Source organism: Dermacentor variabilis, chromosome 2 (genome assembly GCF_050947875.1).
Source record: "Dermacentor variabilis isolate Ectoservices chromosome 2, ASM5094787v1, whole genome shotgun sequence".
In the NCBI taxonomy this organism is placed as follows: Eukaryota; Metazoa; Arthropoda; class Arachnida; order Ixodida; family Ixodidae; genus Dermacentor; species Dermacentor variabilis.
This window is the reverse complement of record NC_134569.1, coordinates 12186421-12205947: the sequence shown is the minus strand read 5'-3', so window position 1 is coordinate 12205947 and position 19527 is coordinate 12186421. Positions and strand designations below refer to the sequence as shown.

The 19527-nt window shown below is 44.3% G+C and overlaps 1 protein-coding gene across 5 annotated transcripts in view; it reads right to left on the bottom strand.

Moving 5' to 3' along the window:
* Nucleotides 1–19527, bottom strand: part of LOC142571356 (mitochondrial outer membrane protein SLC25A46-like) — a 61114-nt gene that overhangs the window by 21222 nt on the left and 20365 nt on the right. For 3 of the 5 annotated variants that reach the window (XM_075679633.1, XM_075679634.1, XM_075679635.1), the window contains exons 7-8: nt 12038–12374; nt 5909–6015 (exon numbers count right to left, since the gene is read on the bottom strand). In XM_075679633.1, the coding sequence (XP_075535748.1) occupies nt 5909–6015; nt 12038–12374 (444 nt within the window). Of the gene's footprint in view, nt 1–127; nt 1531–1619; nt 1686–5908; nt 6016–12037; nt 12375–19527 lie in introns of those variants that run through there. The other 2 variants (XM_075679636.1, XM_075679637.1) reach the window with 2 other exon arrangements.

Genomic DNA, 19527 nt, shown 5'->3' with positions numbered 1-19527 from the left:
TGCACTACAAGCCCAAAAAAGTTCATCTTCAAATTTATTCAAGTCATCCTGTTGACCCTTGTCGCCATCTATTGTACCTACGACTGGCACAGGCGAGCGGGCTTCAGCCCAAGTTAGCACAACAACGTCAGCCAAACGAAAGTTTCTTTATTAGATTAGTCGCCAGAATATATACAACCAAGGGTCACCTGTGGCACCCTCCAGTATTATGTGTTAGCACAACAACGTCAGCCAAACGAAAGTTTCTTTATTAGATTAGTCGCCAGAATATATACAACCAAGGGTCACCTGTGGCACCCTCCAGTATTATGTAACAGAACTACAACAGTATGGTTCACTTCACAATTCAGTGCGCCAGTGCCACAAATGGCCACTTCAGTTTCCACCTGCGTGCTGCGAACTGCTGTCTCCCCATCTGCTACGCCGGCATTGCATAAAAGTGCATGTGTACAATGGCAACTGGTGTGATAAAACGAATAGGTTTCAAGAGTATAGTATTTTTTAGGGCCTCAAACGAAGAGAAAGGACATAAATTATACTGAAGCCATCATGTTTTCAACGTGACAGAAGAAAGCGCGGACTTGCGACTGAATGTTTTGAAAGGGCAATGCGTGCCACAGGCCAATGTAAACCTGGAGGCACACGCAGTCACCATCAAGGTTAGTTGCATTCTCATTTTTTCTGCTTATTACTGAGTAAACGATGACACTTGCGTCTAACATGTGGTGTAACGTGATCTTAAAGGCATCTGACAACTGAGTGCGATAGGTGCAAGCAAAACGTACAATCTCCAAACGGTGCTGCAATTAATGATGCCGCAGCAGTTGTGCAAAGCTTTCTGTGCTGCAGTTTAGTTGTTTGTGAAAGTTGCTTGGGCGGCTTGAGTGCTTGAGTAATAGAGGTGAAGCCTGCTGTTTCTGATTTTCTGTTTCCGCCTCGGCCTGGCCCCATGAAGCGTCATCTGTACCTGCTAAACGGACTCGACACGTATCTGGCTGTGTAGCAACTGAAACCGTAACATTACGCCAATATTTCTTAGCACACGGTTACTATAACATTAACGTTAGGTGCCAGCTTTGCACATGGCATCTAAGCCATCACGTAGCGCAACACAAGCGTGGCGCGTCTTCACTTTTATGCGCAGAGCTGTCAAGGGACCAAAGCAGTAGTGGTGGAGTAAATGCTAAAATTCACGCAGTCCCTGATGCATTGTGCCATGCTTCCAGGGCTCCTTCCTTACTGTTCGCCTTTATGAACTGTGATACTTAGCATGCAGCGTATCTTTTTCCTGAATTGCACCCAACTGACTGATACCTCTTTTTATGTACTGTCAATTTGTCAGTTTGCACTAGGGTACTCATATGTAGTCATTCGTCTATGCGTAAAAACATGCGTGCAGTTTTGTGGTAGGTCAATGGAAGAACAGGAGCATATTAGGGAAAAGCTGGATCCGCCGATGGTTTACCGCCTACAAAATGTAGACTGCAGACTCGTGACCACTTTGCCGGCTGCCATTCGATTCCGTCTTGACTGTAAAAATATTAATTAACCTGCATGGAGCGTAAATTCACAGCAAACTAGCGATAGCATGCAGTTTGTAGATGTCCACGATCACTTACTTCACACAGCGTACACTGCGAATTCAGCGTTCCCGCTTGTCTCTGAAGCATGGTCGCGCCGGAAAACTGAAAAGGTTAGTTCCAAGTGGGCAGCTCCTGTAGCTATTTGCACAGTTTATGATGCAGAAATTCATATGCGACATTGCAAAGCTCCACTGACAACCTGACACGGCGCAACTGATGGGCCTGCTGCTTCACTAAGCATACAAGATGCGTTTACTTGCTTCCGCACTGCGGCACCACCGGTTCATTGCACGTTCCCCATACATTGACTCAATGGGGTACTGTGGCAGTGTCAAGAAGGCGTCCGAAAAATCGGGCGTTCAGAAAATCAGTCTTTGACTGTAGTTGTCTTTCTGGCGATGGCATTAACATCACCACATCCCTCACTCAGCACCAAACCACAACTTTGGCAGACGACACCAATGAAGCAGTGCTGCATGGTTAGGCCTAGCTGGCAGGTGTGGTTGGAGGCAAGTCATCGTGGGAAATTCGCCATTAAAAATTTTGTACCAGCAGACTATATCAGCGATCGGGCATGAGATCACATGCACTGGGTTAGACTGACAGCCATGTATGTGTTGAGGAGTTTGGTTCCACGGGTGATCAGCCGACACATACCGCAAACCTTTACCGAGTTCACGTGTGCATTTACTGGATGTAATAGTGTAAGCTTGTCCACACAGGTATAAAGCCAATAAAAAACTCCCAACTAATTTTGAGCAGCTCGGCCAAAACTAACAATGTCGCGGACTCAACACCACATGTGCGGTATTTATGTTTCACGACTACCTGCGACACGCGTCGGGCTGAGCAATGGCTGAACACAAAATGTACCTATGGCCTCGATCGGCTGTCATGAAATGTCCATTTTTATTTCAGTGTAGCACAACACTGAGCAAGAATCTGCAAGTGAATTTTATGCTGTGCTGGCATTCCAAAAAACAATGAAATTGGCTTTAACACCACATCAATTTCTTTTTTCTGGATTGCCAATTATTTATAGACATTTTCTCAAGTTCGAAAAATTTGTCAGCGACCATACATGTGTTTATAGTCAGCTGTAAGTGGTTACGTTATTTTGCATGAGTGCCATTTGTGGCTTCCGTGAGTATAGCCATAAGCCAGCCTCATGCAAGGCCTACATCCACTAAAAAAAATCTGAAAGAAAATAAAAAAAATTTGCAGGCCTTACACAAGTAAATACGATAATGTTCCGAAGCAGCTTGTGGTCCACAAGAGATGATGTAGTCTGGGGGCCTCTGGCTTAATTCTGACTACTTGGCGTTCATTTAACCTGCACCAAAATCATGGTGCACAAATGCTTTGGCATTTTGCTACACTGGAATGTGACCAGTAATTAAGCCTGCAACCTTGTGCTCGGCAGTAGGATACCCTTGGCTGCCATGGCAGGTAAAGAAATTAAGCATTTCATGTGCAACAGTTTAAGGGGGGACGCGGGTCTTGAAATCGCGAAAAATGGTCAAAAATGGCAATTTTCAAAAATTGCGTTTTTGAAGTCTTTAATGTCCCAACTATGTCTCTACAAAATATTATGGCTTAATTCCTACTCGAAGTATAAAAAAAACGGCAATTTAGAAACGTCGGTGAGCCGAAATTGAACGCCAAGCGCGAATGTTTGCCTCATTTTCAAGCTGCCGTAGCTCCGCGCGACGCGAACCGATCGGCGCCATCTTGGTCTCGTTTGAAAGCTGGTTTCCCGCTCTCCATTCTGGCGCCCCTCGGCACGCTGTAGACTCTCGTGCAGCGGAGCGATCGGCACCCGTTCTCAAGCGGGAAATCGTCGCGAGACAGCCGCTGATTGGGTGAAACGGGCGCCTCCTCGAGGGCAGCCCTCTGATTGGCCGTGACGCATGCTTCGCCTGCCGCGGGCCGCGTTGTTCGACTCCTTCGCGTCGTCTGCTCTCGCCTGCATGCACGTCATTTTTCGCGCTCCTCTTTCTTTCCTAGTATTTTTCGTTCTGTCTTTCTCTTTATCGTTCTTGTAGATATTTTGGCTGTTGAGTCGCTTCTTTTAACCACAAATTTCTTGCTTTTGCGTGCCTGGTGTCTTTGTTCCGCGTGTCACGATGGCGCATGACGCGCGCTTGAAAGCAAGCACGCGAAAAGCAGTCAGCAAAAAGACACGCGCATGCAATAAGATGAGCGCTACATCGTCGACAACTACAGCTTCGGTGATGCCGCAAGCTGCTGTGCCCTTGGTGGATGCGGCCGGACTGAGCTCGCCAACAACAGCTTCGCCGGAGGACGCGGCTGAACAAACCCCATCGACGCTAGCTTCGCCGGTGGACGCGGCTGGACAGTGCCGATCGGTGTCAACTTCGGTGTTACCGCAAGTCTCTGCAGTGCCGGTGGATGCGCCTGGACTAAGCCCGTCGAAAATACCAACTTTTGAGACGCTGCAAGTCGCTGCGGATTCCGTGTCGTCGGAAGCGGCCGAGCCGGCTGACCGAAGCCTAACGTCGACTTCGGCGTTTCCGCACGCCGCTTCGGTGCCGACGGACGCGGCTGAACCGAGCTCGCGTGCTCAACGCTTCGACATGGTGTTTTTCACGGAGGCGAAGTGCGCGGGGCGCGAAAAAATACGCAGACAGCATTAAAACTTAATTGGCAAAGAATTCCGCGACTTTCCGCAAGTTCGAGCTAATGAACGTCGGCACAGGAAGTGAAGACGACGATCGCGGCACAGAGTACATCATCGTTGATCTCTGTGTGCTAAAGAAGCTGTTTGCGTCCTCAAGCTGCAGCAAATGTGGGATGGCCACTCTCCAACTCGCAAAGTGCAGTGAGAGAGAGCAGTGAGAGAACCAGCAGAGCTGTTGCAGCACAGCTTGGTTACAGTCCTGGGAGCTACCTCATTCGTAGGAGCCTTGAAAAAGATAAACAGAGGCTCTGCAGGTCAGATAAAAGTCACACCAATGCTGAAAAGATGAAGAAGAGGATGGCCAAGAAGCACATGCCTGACAGAACCCAGCACTACTGCCCAGGACTTTTGTGAATGTGTGGCAGATTCAAAGAAAATAGCAAGTGACTTTCTGAGCTTTTTTTTTGTCAAGTGCCAATGCAATACAGAAGTTTTCACAATCTTTACATGAACAGATTTCTGTGAGTTTGGTGTTATTGTGTTCAGTAATGACTGGGCTGCATGCTAAAGCATTAAATTTTTCCATGTGATAGGTAAACAAAAGTGGTAGAGTCAGCAAAACTTTGAATGCAATTTTCTCAGCTTTGCTTTTTCGATCAAATGCCTTTGCCTTACAGAACTTTTCATAATGTTTGCATCAACTGATTTTATTGAATTAGGTATCATTTTTTTCAGTAAGACCTCAGCTACATCCTAAAGCTTTCCATTTTTCATTAAACCCAATAGACTAGCAATTAAGTCAGATGTAAGCTAATTACTCCCACATTGTTTTTTTCTTCCTACTTTGTTATTCATTCATGACCTATATGACGACTTTTAAAAAATTTCTTTAGCTTTAGGATGTGCAGTGGGCCCTTGAAAATGACAGCTATTCTTTAAAACTAGTTTTTTTAATTAAGAAATTATCATAATGGCCCGTAAGAAAAGACCTATGTGGGATAAATTATTTTGCAATATCTTCATTTCTAGATGAGATATATAAAATCTGAATATATATTTGGGATCAGCATTCAAAGATATATCTGCATGCCAATTTTCAGAAAGATATGTTAAGAAATAAAAAAAAAGTTTTCAAGACCCTCATCCCCCCTTAACATGGTCACATACACACTAGGCTTTTTCATCTCATGGCTAGACCATAACGTCAGCAAAAAAAAAAAAGAAAGCTTACGAGGCTCATTCTGCGTTGCATCAAACAACCTGCTATTTGTGCCGCTTCACTTGGTGCATATTGTTCATCTACTACAACCACAGTAGCAGCTTTTAAGCCAATGTGCATGGAGTCAGATTGAGAATTCAGCTGTACGGCAGCACAGAAATCACTGGCCTGATTGCAAGTGCAGAGGCCTCCAGAGACACCTACAGCTGCAAAACAGAGCAGTGCCTGTGGATCCCAAGCATTTTTATGTGTGCTTTTGCTGTGTACGTATTGGGCCTCTACTTATGGCAAATTCGATGACTCCACCCACACGACTGCACAGGTGTGATGATGCAGAATGTCAAGCTGGTTACTCTACCCAGGCATATCAGATTGGTGATTCAAAAGCCTCAAAATAATTTATTGTTTGGTCTTTTAGAGACATCAATAACTTGAAATGAGAAAGTGCAAGCAGCTGCTGCTCACCTGTGGAGAACAGTTTCAAAAGGGAAGAGCAGCACATCTGCCACAAGTGAACCAATGAGTGATGCTACCATTTCTTGGAGAAATGAGGCACCTTCTGACGGTAGTTCCTGCAAACAAAAAAGTTTCGATGTGATAATTGTGTGTACACTGCTCAAGCATTCGTAAAAAATAGACCCAACGTTGCTGACTTAACAGATATGCACAACAGTAATGAACAGCTTATGAGAGCTGCAAAAGCTCTGGGCTCACATAATTCGAGGTCTGTTGCTTCTACTTTGCCCAACAGCATAACCCAGATGTGGCCATCAATTCGAGTCAACCAAATGCTCTATTTATTCATGTGCACTAAAAGCATGTTTAGTGTAACGGTAAGGGTAAGTCACATTTACTTAGTAAATTTTACAGTGAATATCAAAGATAAATAAAAGATGCAGCCTTCTGAAGGGCCATGTAGGCGCTTCAGCATATGTTCAGCTCAACAGCATTGTTGAATCGAAAAACAATTTGGACCACTAGTCCCAGTACAAAATTCGCCAAATGCAGAACTTCTGAAGTCATGGCAAATTTGTGAAGTATAATTTTTTTTTTTTTCACTTTCATCAACAAAGAGACTGTAGTATCATCTAGCATGCCCATGAAAAATCAGCCAACACATGCAGTCTCTCATAAACTTCTAATGCTCTCCATTTGCAGAGGGCTCAATTAAGTGGAAGCTTTAGCTCGGGCCCAACTCCGATACCGCATATTCCAATACATGCCAAATGCAGAAACGCTTTTATGAAATAACCACAGGGCCGATTTTGATGAGATTTGTTGCTTTTGAAAGAGAAAGTTAAATTCTAGTGACTGTTGCAAGCAGAATTTTGATTTAGGACCTTACTCTTCCTAAAGAAACTTTTTAAAATTCAAAAGTTTGAAAAAGTAAAAGAATGAAGTTTACAAATCCGTAGCTCTGCACCAGAAACAAATTTCACAGGTTTGTAAACTGCATCCGTGAGAGCATCAAAAGCGGATAAATGTGATATGTCAATTGATATCTTGCGTGAATTTCTTACATTGTTCACAAGGGCTTTACAAAAGTTCTACTCTAATGGTTGGGGTCGGGCATGAAATAGATGGTAGCTGGCCCATGCCATCGTCCAACTTATCCACGCTGAGGACGTTGTTGAAGGGAGAAACTTGTTCTCATCGAGAGCAAGGAATACGGGATTTATTTAGAGTACCTACATGAGAACGTTACAGTTCATCAGTCTAAAATGACTCAGCAACCACGACACGGCTGCTTATAAACACTCTGTCCTCCCTAGATCCCTAGCTGAAGGAAAACAGCCGTTCGACCAAACAGAGCGTCCAAAGTCATTGTAGCCAACCCGCCTTTGAGGGGGAGGGTTTACACACTCACTTCCGCACAGGTTGCACTGACCGCACTAAGGTGAGTGGGTTCTCGCAGACACGGTGCTGCCCCCAGCAGGCGCCTCTTGATCCCAGAGTCGACTCTGCAGATGGTAATCGCCACGTCTGTCCATTGAATGACGACTTCTAAGCTGCGTGATATGGCACCACAAAATATCTTCCAGCAGCTCCCCTGCTCCAAACAGACCGTGCCGGGGATGGCGTACACACTAACGATACATGCTCTGCCGCCGCAGCCACGGTGGCGCCGATGTCCTGTTGACTCGTCGCATTGTTCTCATTGTCCTCCATGGTTGTGTCAATGGGCTGGGGACTGACGTATTGCCGTCCTTTCAAAGAGAGTCGTTGCAGCAGACATGGTCGCGCCTTTCTGACGGTCGCTTCCCCGAAGATCGCCAGCCCCCGCCGGTCGAATGTAACAGTACTTACACAGTAGTGGTTTATCTGAGAGTCATGTACAAAATATTAATTTTGTACTATTAGGTGCGATTTTACAAAACTGCGATATCGTTTTTCATTGTTGTGTTACAGAGCTGTAAACTTCATTGTATTGTCTTCCAAAAATTTTTGATTTTTTCCAATCTTTATTAAAAAGTTTACAACTTAAATAAAACAATTTGCAGCCAATAGTCACTACAGTTTCTTTTGCTTTTAAATGCAACAAACCTCATGAAATTTGGTGCACTGGATGCTGAGAAAAACAATTTCTCCTATCTAAATGCATGGGATAGATATTTAGATAGGAGCCCCTGGCCTAAAGCTTCCTTTTAAGACTTGGCTGTTACCTTTACACAGTAGGCTCGAGTTCCCTCTTTTGTCACAGAGAATGTGCTTTAATGAAGGTCAGAAGTACTTATTCAACAAGTACAGATATTCAGAAATGCCACATAGTGCAACACAATTCACAATTTCCATCTGAGTGCAGGTTATCAGCTGCTTTAGTTATTCAAAGTGCTCAAGGCTGCTGTATGTTGTCTTTTATGTTAAACACTTGCAATACTGAGGTACCATAGCTTAACACAGGGACAGAGAACCACAACTTGCCAGCCATATGTAGCTCCTTGCAAGACTATGTGTGGCTGCCTGTAGGCAGCTTCATCAGGAAGCACCTTTCCGGTGATCTCCTATACAGAATGTTTGAGCCAGTTTCTAGGGCTAGAGATTTTTCAAAAAATACTATGGTATCAGCAACTTTCAGGGATTTTTCATTAAAACCTACAAGAAGAGAGTGCGTGGGCACACAGTCCTGAGAACATGTTGTCGTCCTTGTAGTTTATTTCCTCACATATGCTGAGGCCACTCATCATGTGGTAGTACTGTCAAATTTACTGCCTTTACAAAAACTTGATTTTGAAAGGGTCCCTGAAATGGTTTCGATAAATTTTGTAGACAGGTAGGGCGCAGCTACAGTAAATAATTCATGCTAAAATTTAAGTGAACCATCTCATATTAAGAGAGCTACAGACAATTACAAGTTAACTTCCTCGTTGGCCATGTTTTTTTTTTCCTAAACTCGTCCGCTGCATCATGATGTCGTCATGATGTCGTGTCGTCTACTTCCAGTTGTGTTGGAGCCTGCGCGCGAACACTCTCCAATGGCTCCGCTAGCCGCCCAGCTGTACATCCCCCGCAAGAGCAACACGCACAGCATGAGTTAACGAGCTTTCTGTCGCAGCACCGAGCATGTCTGGTATGCCGGTATCCACAAGCAAGCTGGGCGTTTCAATGGATGGGCAGAGGCATAAACTAAAGCCCCTCCATAACGCTACCGCTGTGACGAAGGGGCTTTAGCATAAACGTGAGCAGCCTGCATGGTGCAGCAACCTGGTGGCGCAGAGCTTAATCAGCCAAACACATAGCCACTATTGCTGTAACGAAGTGCAAGACATTGTAAGCATTTAAAGAGACAACATTTTCATGATTACGCTTCTGCCAAAAATTTATACCAGCAGCTAAGTAGAATAGACTTGGTTATTGCTATATTAGCTCTGTGTTTGTCTAGTGGAGATCTGTGGAACCAGGTTGCTGCGCCGTGCAGGCTGTTCATGTTTGTGCCTCCGCTCATCTGGCATAACGACCAAGCACAGTTCCCTTGCACTTGTGTTTACCCAAACATCGGACATGCTAAATCTCTCTATTATGGTAGTAATTCTCCGGCATGAAGTGATATCCACAAATGCGTAGACACTGGCCACGATTGGATTGACAGCCCAATGCGCTGCAGCCACTCCGCTTGCAAGTTGCCTTGCAGAGAGACACGATGTCACAGCTTGACATGTTGCCGATTGCTAGATTTGCAACCCACAACGTTCGATCCTTTGTGCTTGCGAAAAGAAAGCTCGAGACCAACACTAACCGCACAGCTCACGTCAACACTGCAACAAAAGCAGACACTTGCAGTGTGCCAGAAGTGCTTGTAGCTGCCCAATTGACATTAATTGGGCTAACTATGTCAACTGGGAGGGGGCGGCGGCTGGAAACTCAGGCAAGCGGCGCCGCTGCCATCAGAAGCGATGAACATCTTTTGAACCTCATAATAAATTACACGCTTTACGCGGAGAGCTTAAACGCAACACTTTATAATCAGAAGCATTTATGAGCAAAAGCAAACAACTCAGTATGTTTGTTCAAAATCATCAAAATCTTTTCGGGATCCCTTTAAGAATGGACAGCTTGCTAGCTTTAAAAAGCCTCGAAGCCACATCTTTGATTTACTATACACAGCAACCTCTGAAGCAATGTTACATGGCACATATCCCTGCAACGGCATTTGCACTAACAAGTGGGAGCCAAAATCAATACAAACACTGGAACATCTATGCAATGTCTCACTTTTTTTTTTCTGATCATTATTTGACACTCAAAGTCTAAGAGAAGGTCATGGCTAAAGGCAATATTTTGCCTGATTTGGCCCCGGCCCCCTATATACAATGCATGCAACTGAACACACAATGATTTATGTGTCTAGAACAAAAGCTGAATAAATGTACAGCTGACATTCTTCGTCTAGGCTGATGAGTCAGCTAGGTGGTTGAACTGTGAGTAGACATGTCATAGAGGGCACTTTTGTAAATCCCCGGTTATAACTTGCAATAATGAACCTGAGGCATCTTGAACATTGAAAAGAGTGGCTGCATTTATACGTCCCGTGCATTTGCAGTGTCATATTCAAATATTATATACGCAATATTTTCTTTTAAAGAAGAGTTAGCTTTCCATAGTTGATGTGCTTGTTCCCCATACAAGGGTTAAGCAGCTAATTCTGAAATAAAAGAGCGAAAAAACATTTGTTTTAGCCATACAGGCATTAGTTTGTGTGTCATATATGCTGCTGGTAATTCTAGATAGATCAGTTGCCAGATTACTAATGTGTTTTTCAAGAAAAGTCATCTCGAAATCGTACACCTAAAAATTTCTGTTCACTGACCTGTTCCAATAAGCAGCCTTCACATGTTAAGCTAATAAACACTGCAATTTTTAGTGCCAGCTGGTTCAAAAATAATAAATTTAGTCTTGTTTTGTATTCAAGCTGAAGCCGCTCATGTGTAACCATTCTGACAGTTCCTGAAGGTACAAATTTGGTATATGCTACTTGTAATTCCAACATTAGCACTATTTTCTAAACACCACATTTTCACTCTGCTAACAAAGACATTGGTATCATCTGTGTACATCACTATATCAGGGCAAACGGGTATTTTTGTTACATCATTAACATGAGTTAGAAACCACAAAGGCTCTAAGACAGAGCCTTGTGGTGCTCCTTGATTTATCATCATTTTATATAACAATAAAGAATTAATAGAGAGATATTGGTAGCAATTTAATAAATAAGTGCTGCACAGATTTAGAGCCACTCCTTGTACACCATACATTGTTAGCTTCTTGAGTAAAATAGCGCATTGAACAGTATTGAATACCATATTTAAGTCTAGAAATAAATCAATGCATGGGAGACTTAAGCCCGAACAAAGGCACTGTTCAGGCTACTACGACGGCAGTATCCTGATCCTCACTTCCTGGCAAATGAAACCAAAGATGATCAGAGCATAAAATAGGAAGATGAATTAATTTGAGTTCAATTAATCAGCCGCCACTGCAGTGCACAGGTTAAATATGCAACGAGTACATTTATTGTGGCTGCTCAACAACACTGTCTTTTTCTTATAGCTCGCCAAATACAGCAACCTGTGTAATTCTAAAAAATTTTAAAGGTTTTGCACTTGCCACTGCTTTATGGTTGCTTAATATTTGCAACAAGATTGCACTTTCTGGTTCTCATCATTCAGTAGGTCTGTTCAATTCAACCGCAATACACTGCACATTGTTTACCACTTCACGATGCACTACATCACCGCCCTCGATTGTAGTGGGTGTAGGCGAGGTGCTGCTATGGTTCGGGTAGCTCTGCAGCTGCTGGCAAAGTGTTGCCAAAAGGTACTGGAATCAATCAGATTCTCTGTAGCAGCTTGTTTTTCCAATGTCAAGATGTACTTTCCCACAATGGCGGTTCTCCGCTTTTTGCAGTGGAACAAGGAAAGCAACAAAGCCAAGTTGCCTAGAGTTTTACTGAACAATGTGAATTTAAAAAATGTGATCTTGTTGTAACATATAAATAAAAACAAAGCAGCAATAAGTGAGACATCTTTTTTCTAATGTTACTACCAGAATAAAAACACAGCTCATGTTGCTGAAAAAAAAAAAAATGTGGCTCACCAGAGCATCACCCATGGGGCCGTGCACAATGCCAGCCTGCTGCCGCAGCAGCAGAACCTGTTGGTGCTGCCTGTGCCGGTGCATGCGCAGCAGCTGCAGCGCAGCCCATCGCACCATAGTAGTAAGGAGGTAGTGGGCGAGGCCATGTGCCACTGATGCCCCCAGGAGGCGCCACAGGGGCAGCATGCGACCACACTTGGGTCCTCCTCGTGGCAGCAAGCGCATCAGACCCTCACGCAAGCAGTCGAACAAGCCTGGTCGTTCGCTGGCCGCCTCGCACTGAACCACCTCCACCAGACTAGCACAGCTGAAGGGCGTCGCCACAGCCACGGCCACACTGTTGTACAGCAGGTAGACACGGGACATTCCAGACAGAAGGCAGAGAGAAACAAACACACTTGCTCCATCCGTCTACTTGGCTTGAAGGGAAGCCAATCCTTAGTGTACAATCAGCTGACCTGATCAGTGGCAAGCATACATCATTCTTATACAATATGGAAGTACTCATGTAGTCCTTGAAATATAAATGAACATAGCACATAATACTTTACCACCATCTTTCCATCACCAGTGGACCACCAAGACTGTTATAAATTGTAGGGTTTAACATCCCAAAACTGCACAGTGGATAATGACGTACACTGTAGTGAAGGACTTCAGATTAATTTTCATTATCGTGGGTTTCTTAATGTGCTCCTAGTTCTAAGTATGCAAGTATTGTCACATTTTCTCCCGTTAAAAGAAATTGCATAGAAATTTTTGTAAACAGACGTTAAAAATTAAATTCTGGGGTTGTACATGCCACAACCACAATATGATTATGAGGCATGCCGTAGTGGGAGAATCCGGATTCATTTGGATCACCTGGGCTTTTTTAACATGCATGTTAAATGGGCATTTTTGCATTTTTCCCCTGTTAAAATTTGTACCCACGACCTCAGGTTTAGCAGCATAGTGCCAAAGCCACTATGCCACCACGGCAGGCATTGGCGTAGCCAGGGGGGCGTTGGAACCCTTCCGTCTCCTTCTCCACAGAACAGAAAGTTTCAGGAGGTGGGCTTAGAAAGAGCAACATGGATGAAAGGGTAAGCTTGAATGCGACAGCAAGTCAAGAGCTACCGGCGGTCAGAAGGGAGGGGGGCGTTGCCATGGGGCCGATCCCCTCTCCCATGCACATGGACAAACGAATTTGCCGTCACCCCAAAAACAAATAGGTGAAAAGTGCCCCCATCCGCATCAGCTTGAGTCTGATCGGGAAAAAATTGACTACACTTGTGCTGGTTGAAGAAAAAGAATTTTGTTGGCCACACTGTTGATGGCTCACACCTGAACATTGGCCAGAAAGGGGAATGGTGCAATGAAGAGGGAACAGAACTGGAGAAACCGCAGAGTAGGGAGCCAGAAAGTACAAACGGCCTATTTACAATGATTACAGTATTTACAAGAGTGAGCATTCGGGCAATTTACTTGGACATTTCGCCTCCCATGCAGGGGACACACTGACTAGTGGGCAATAAAGACAGACCAATTCAGGAGGCACGAAAGTCTACTTAAAGGTGTGAAATTGAACAGTAATCAAGCTGAAGACTATGAATGATGGATTATGGACAACATATTTTATAAGTCACTATTGTGGTATCCCTATGGAACGGGTCTGCATGCATATATTTAGTTTCATACTGACGTTATGCCACATGGCAACTCAAGCAAATAAAAAGATATATATAGAAGAAACGCAAGCCGACAGGTTATTGTATCTAGTAAGATTGCAGAAATCTTGGGGGCCTTAGCTTCGTTCACAACCAGTGTTGAGGCATCTTTGAAGTGAACACACAAGTTCATCCGCATTGCTGCTCCCCCCTGGCATGTATGCCTATGACAGGCACATAGCAATTACGGGAGCAGAGAGAGAGAAACGCTTTATTGAAGGAAGGAATCAACAAGTATTCTAACTTTTTTCTCAAGCAACTGTACATTTTTCTTTCTAAGAATGATGACTTTGCCATTCTCTGGAGAACGACCAGTCCTTGCTTGGTGCCTGTAACCGGTTGCGCACACAGTGCACCACTGATGGTTGGTTAGTTGGGGTTTAATGGCACAAAGGCAACTAAGACCATGCTGCGCCAGTCACAAGACAAAAGGAAAAGCAAGGTTAGAGCAGGCAAACCTGCATTGCATTATAGTTCGTGTAAATAACCAGTTGTCTCTAAATAGTGGAACAGGTTAGTAAATGGCACTAGCGGGTCATCTGCCAGTAATAGGGCAGGGTGTAAAGGTGTGTTTAAATTATATAGGTTGCGTAAAAGCTTCTGCCGCTGGGTTTCAAACTGTGGACATGTTATAAGGATATGTATTACTCTAAGAAGTTGATTGCATTTTTCGCAAGTCGGCGGGTTTTCTTTTCGGAGGAGAAAGTTGTGTGTTAAATGTGTGTGTCCAATCCGAAGTCGGCACAGGATCACCTCATAGAACCGTTGCTGGTGAGTGCACAACTTCCACTCACCAATTACAGGTTTAGTAAGATGTAGCTTGTTGCTTAAGCAATGGTCCCATGCCTGTTGCCATTTGGCCGTCAAGGCCTTCCTAATCGCCGTGATACTATCCCGATATGGAAGCGCCGTGTTTGTTATGTATTTGCGGGCTGCCATTGATGCACACCTATTCGCTGCTTCATTTCCCGGTATACCGACATGGCTTGGTACCCAGCAAAACGTCATTGACCGGCGGTATTTGTTTAATGTTACCATGTTTAAAATATCCCCTATCAGGGGTTCACATTCGGATTTCGTGCGTAGAGCCTTCAGTGTGCTTAATGAATCAGTGTATATTACTGTGTTTTTGTCTTTGTCAGCTATGCTCTTTTTAACTACAGTCCATATTGCGTATACTTCTGCTGTGTAGACAGAGGCTTGTTGTGGTAATCGAATACTTGTTTCCCAATTGTCCGTTACAGCCCCCACACCCACGTGATCTTTTGTTTTAGAGCTATCAGTGTAATATTGCATGTTATTTTGATATTTGTCCTGAAGTGCACGGAATTCTTGTATAATGTGTTCGTGTGGGATGTCTCTTTTCTTTAGATGTGTTAACGTCCGATCATATAAGTGTGTGAAATCGTACCACGGGGCCAACCGTTGTGGTTTTTTGGCAACCTGGAGGACTTCGTGGGGAATGTCATAATCCCGACATTATTGTTCATACCGCAGGACAAGTGGCCTAATCGTGTTTGGTTTATTTGTGTAGTGTAAGCGTGTGTTGCATTGTGTCAGGATGTTGTAGCATATGTGTTGGGGTGATGACTGAATTCTGAGTACGTAGGAAAAAGTGAGGAATGCTCTGCGCTGCTGTAAGGAGGGTTCATTACACTCGACGTATAAACTTGGAATAGGCGAAGTTCGGTAGGCACCACTTGCCAGTCGCAGTCCAAGGTTATGTACCAGATCAAGTCGTTGGATGTAGGACTGTCTGGCTGAGCCGTAAACCACGGAGCCGTAGTCTAAAAGGTTACGCACAAGAGACCGGTAAACACGTAAAAGGCACGTTCGGTTGGAACCCCAGTGCTTATGAGACAAAATTTTAAGGATATTTAGAGCTTTATTTGCTTTAACCTTTAGTGCTTTTATGAGAGTTAGGAAGTTAAGTTTGGTGTCAAAGGTTACTCCTAAAAACTTATGGTCTTGTTTCACCGGCAGTATGGTGTCGTTCAATTTTAGGACTGGATCGCTGTGTAGCCCTCGTTTCTGAGAGAACAAAACAGTAACTGTTTTCTGTGTGGAGAAACGGAAACCATTTTTGTTAGCCCATTGTGTTAGTTTATTTATTGTCATTTGAAGCTGCCTTTCACAGGTTGGCAAATTTGAAGCACGGCAAGCCACTTGGAGATCGTCTACGTAAATGGAGTGCATAAGAGACGACGGTATAATCTTATTAACTGAATTCATTTTTACTATAAACAGCGTCGTGCTGAGAACGCAGCCTTGCGGAACGCCATTTTCCTGCGTAAATGTATTAGAATGAACTGTACCTGGACATACCCGAAATGTTCTATTAGACATAAAATCAGTTAGGCAATTAAGCATTTTACCACGGATGCTGAGGTCTGCTAGGTCTCTTAAAATTCCATATCTCCATGTGGTATCATAGGCTTTTTCTAAATCAAAGAAAACTGCAAGACAGTGTTGTTTATGTAAAAATGCATACCGAATTTCATGCTCTAGACGGACAATATGGTCAGTAGTTGAACAACCCTTTTTATATCCACACTGGTGGGGGTCTATGAGGTTTCTTGATTCTAAAATAAATGAGAGTTATATTTATAATGCTTTCATATGATATTGCCAAACAGCTCGTGAGGGCAATGGGTCTGTAGCTGCTTGCGGATGTTGGGGATTTACCGGCTTTTAGAAATGGAACTACTATTGCTTTTTTCCACTCTTCGGGCATTATACCTGATTCCCAGATTATGTTGAAAAATTTAAGGAGAGCTTCTACAGATGCCTGCGATAGATGAGCCAGCATGGCGTAGTGAATACGGTCGTGTCCTGGCGCTGTGTTTTTCCCTGCAGAAAGGACTCTTGTTTATTTCTAGTTGTGTGAAGGGGGAATTGTATGGTTCATTTAACGTGCCAGTAGTGGGCAGCTTCTGTTTTTCAGCAGACTGTTTGTACTGTAAAAATTCCTTTGTATAATTCCCTGAACTGGATACATCACGGAAATGTTTGCCAAGTATATCTGCCTGTTCTTGTATTGTTGTTTGTGTGTCTGGACTTGTAAGTAACGGTATTCTATAAGATGATTAGTCTCCCCGAAACTTTCTAACCTGTTCCCACATGCGTTTAGATGTGACTGAACTGTTTATGGAAGATACGTATTTCTTCCACGATGATTTTTTTGCCTGCCTTCTGATAAATCGTGCCTTGGCTCTGGCCTGTTTAAAGCACAAAAGGTTGGTATAGGTGGGGTGTCTTCGCAACATACCCCAGGCCCTATTTTGAAGCTTTTTTGTTTCTGTGCACTCAGGAGTCCACCAGGGGAAACTTTTTTTGCGCACAAGACTGGACGTTTGAGGTATTGCCCTTTCTGCCGCTGAAATTAAAACTTCAGTGAACTGCTCATTAATTTCATTTATATTGAGTTCATTTGAAAAGACTTCTTCAAGTTTTGCATGTTTCATAAAAAGTGGCCAGTCGGCAAGATGTATTTTCCAGCGACGTGGCTTAGAGTTTATGGTAGGTAATGGGGATGTTAGCTTGATAAATGCCGGCAAATGATCACTTCCATATGAATTGTCCAGGACTTCCCACTTAAAATCGCTAAAGACAGACGGTGAGCAGAAGGCTAAATCTAGACAGCTAAATTTGCGTGAGCTTGGTGAGAAATATGTTGGTGAACCCGAGTTTAAAAGACATACGCTGTTAGACAAAATAAAATCTTCGATTACTTGCCCTCTTTGGTCTGTTCTATTGCTGCCCCAGAGGCTACAATGGGCATTAAAATCTCCTACTAGAATAAAAGGCTCCGGCAACTGGTGTATTAGATTTTCCAGTTGTCTAGTAGTAAAAAGAGTATGTGGTGGGATGTAAAGTGAACAGATGGTGATGGTTTTATGCGATAGAACGGTGACAGCAACAGCCTCGAAAGAAGTATTCAGCTGAACATTTCGTGTAGGGGTGCTGCCCTGAACGACTATGGCGACTCCTCCTGACAACCGGCTAGAGTGTTCGCGGTCCCTTCGGACAACGGTGAAACCTTTGAGAATGTTACTATTTTTTGGACCAAGATTCGTTTCTTGAAGACACACTGCAACTGGCGAAGAAGTGTTGATAATGTCTTTGATGTCACCTATATTTTGCATCGGGCCTCTGCAATTCCAGTGCACAATGAAAGCCATGGTTGTAAAATAAAAAATGTACTGATGTTTGCGAACTTCTTAAAAGTTAAAGGTGACATGCGATATGGGACAGTACACGTTTAATGGGCGGTAACCATTCAGGTTGCCTGTCCCTTTTTCTGTATAGTTATAAGGACCTTGTCCTTCTTAGAGCGCTCAGAAGAGCGCTGTTCTTTTGGCGTCAATGGCGCCAGGGTTTTAGTATCGACCTCCATCGCCTTCTCTGAGGCGCTGGATGATCGAGAGCCAGGCGCCGAGACATGCACCTCGGGCCTTGGCGTTCTGTTTAGTCTTGCGACCTGCGGAACACCTGTCTGCAGGGCTGTCTTGGATGATGGTGGAGCAGCACAAGCTGCCGCCACCGAGGTGGCAGATGGAGTTGCTACAGGACCACTGACTGTGACCTCTGTAGACTACTGAGAACGATATGGTGCTGCCCCCTGCCACGCCACATTGGCATAACTTATTTGAGGTAAGAGCGAGAGTCTCTTCCTTGCTTAGAAAAATGAAATTTTCTCTTTTACTGTGAGAGCAATCACTTCTTTCTCCTTCTTCCAACAGGGACATGATCGTGAATACGCTGGATGATCCCCTTTGCAGTTCACACAGCGTGGGGGAGCGTTACAGTTTTCAGATGGGTGATCGTTGGCGCTGCATTTCGCGCATGCTTCTTTGCCTCTACATGACTGTGATGCGTGGCCGAACCTCTGGCACTTAAAACACCGCCTTTGGTTCGGTATGTATGGCCTGACATTTATCTTTAGGTATCCTGCATCGAGAGAAGTGGGGAGAATGCTAGTGCCAAATGTGAGGATCACATGTTTGGTGGGTAGTTGTTCATTGTTCCTTCAGATTGCAATTCTTTGAACTTTAATGACATTTTGTTCTTGGAACCCCTCGAGGAGTTCCCCGTCACTCAAGCTGAGAAAGTCTTCCTCAGAGATAACGCCCCTGCAAGTGTTTAAAGGGAAGCTGAAGAGTCTGTCGAATTCAATAAGACGCTCATATACGGATGCGCGAACCTTATAAACCATGAAGGTAAAATTTTGGGGGGGATTTTTCACTTAGGAGCGACGCAATCATCGGTTAAAATCGCGCTGTAGCTCCGCCCCCCGTCGAGCGCCGCGCGCTGCTGCTGACGCTGACGATGCGAGGGGAGACCGGAAACCGCGGCTTAGTGACGTCAACACGGGTGTTCCGCTCCTTCACAGTCTCCGCAACCGTGCCTGACCGGTCTTATTTCTTCATGCGTGCCATCCTAATCTGCTTCGCTCAACCCTACATTCCTTTATTTGTGTGTATATAGGAGTGGTAGTTGACGTGCGCAGCATCAATTGAACTTGTAGGCCGATCATGCCGGCGTTCTGTGCAGCCTACGCTTGCACGGACACCAGCGGCCGCGACGATGTTCCGATGTTCCATTAGTTCCTGCAAGACAAGAAGCTTTCAGCTAAGTGGGAGGCTGCTGTGAAGCGAAACAACTTCAAGCGCTCAAGAAGTGTTGTGCTCCAACTACTTCCGGGACGATTGCTACCGGAGTTTATCAATAATGCGTGCTTTGGGTTCTCCTAAAAAAAATAGTTAGCACGCTGAACGGAAG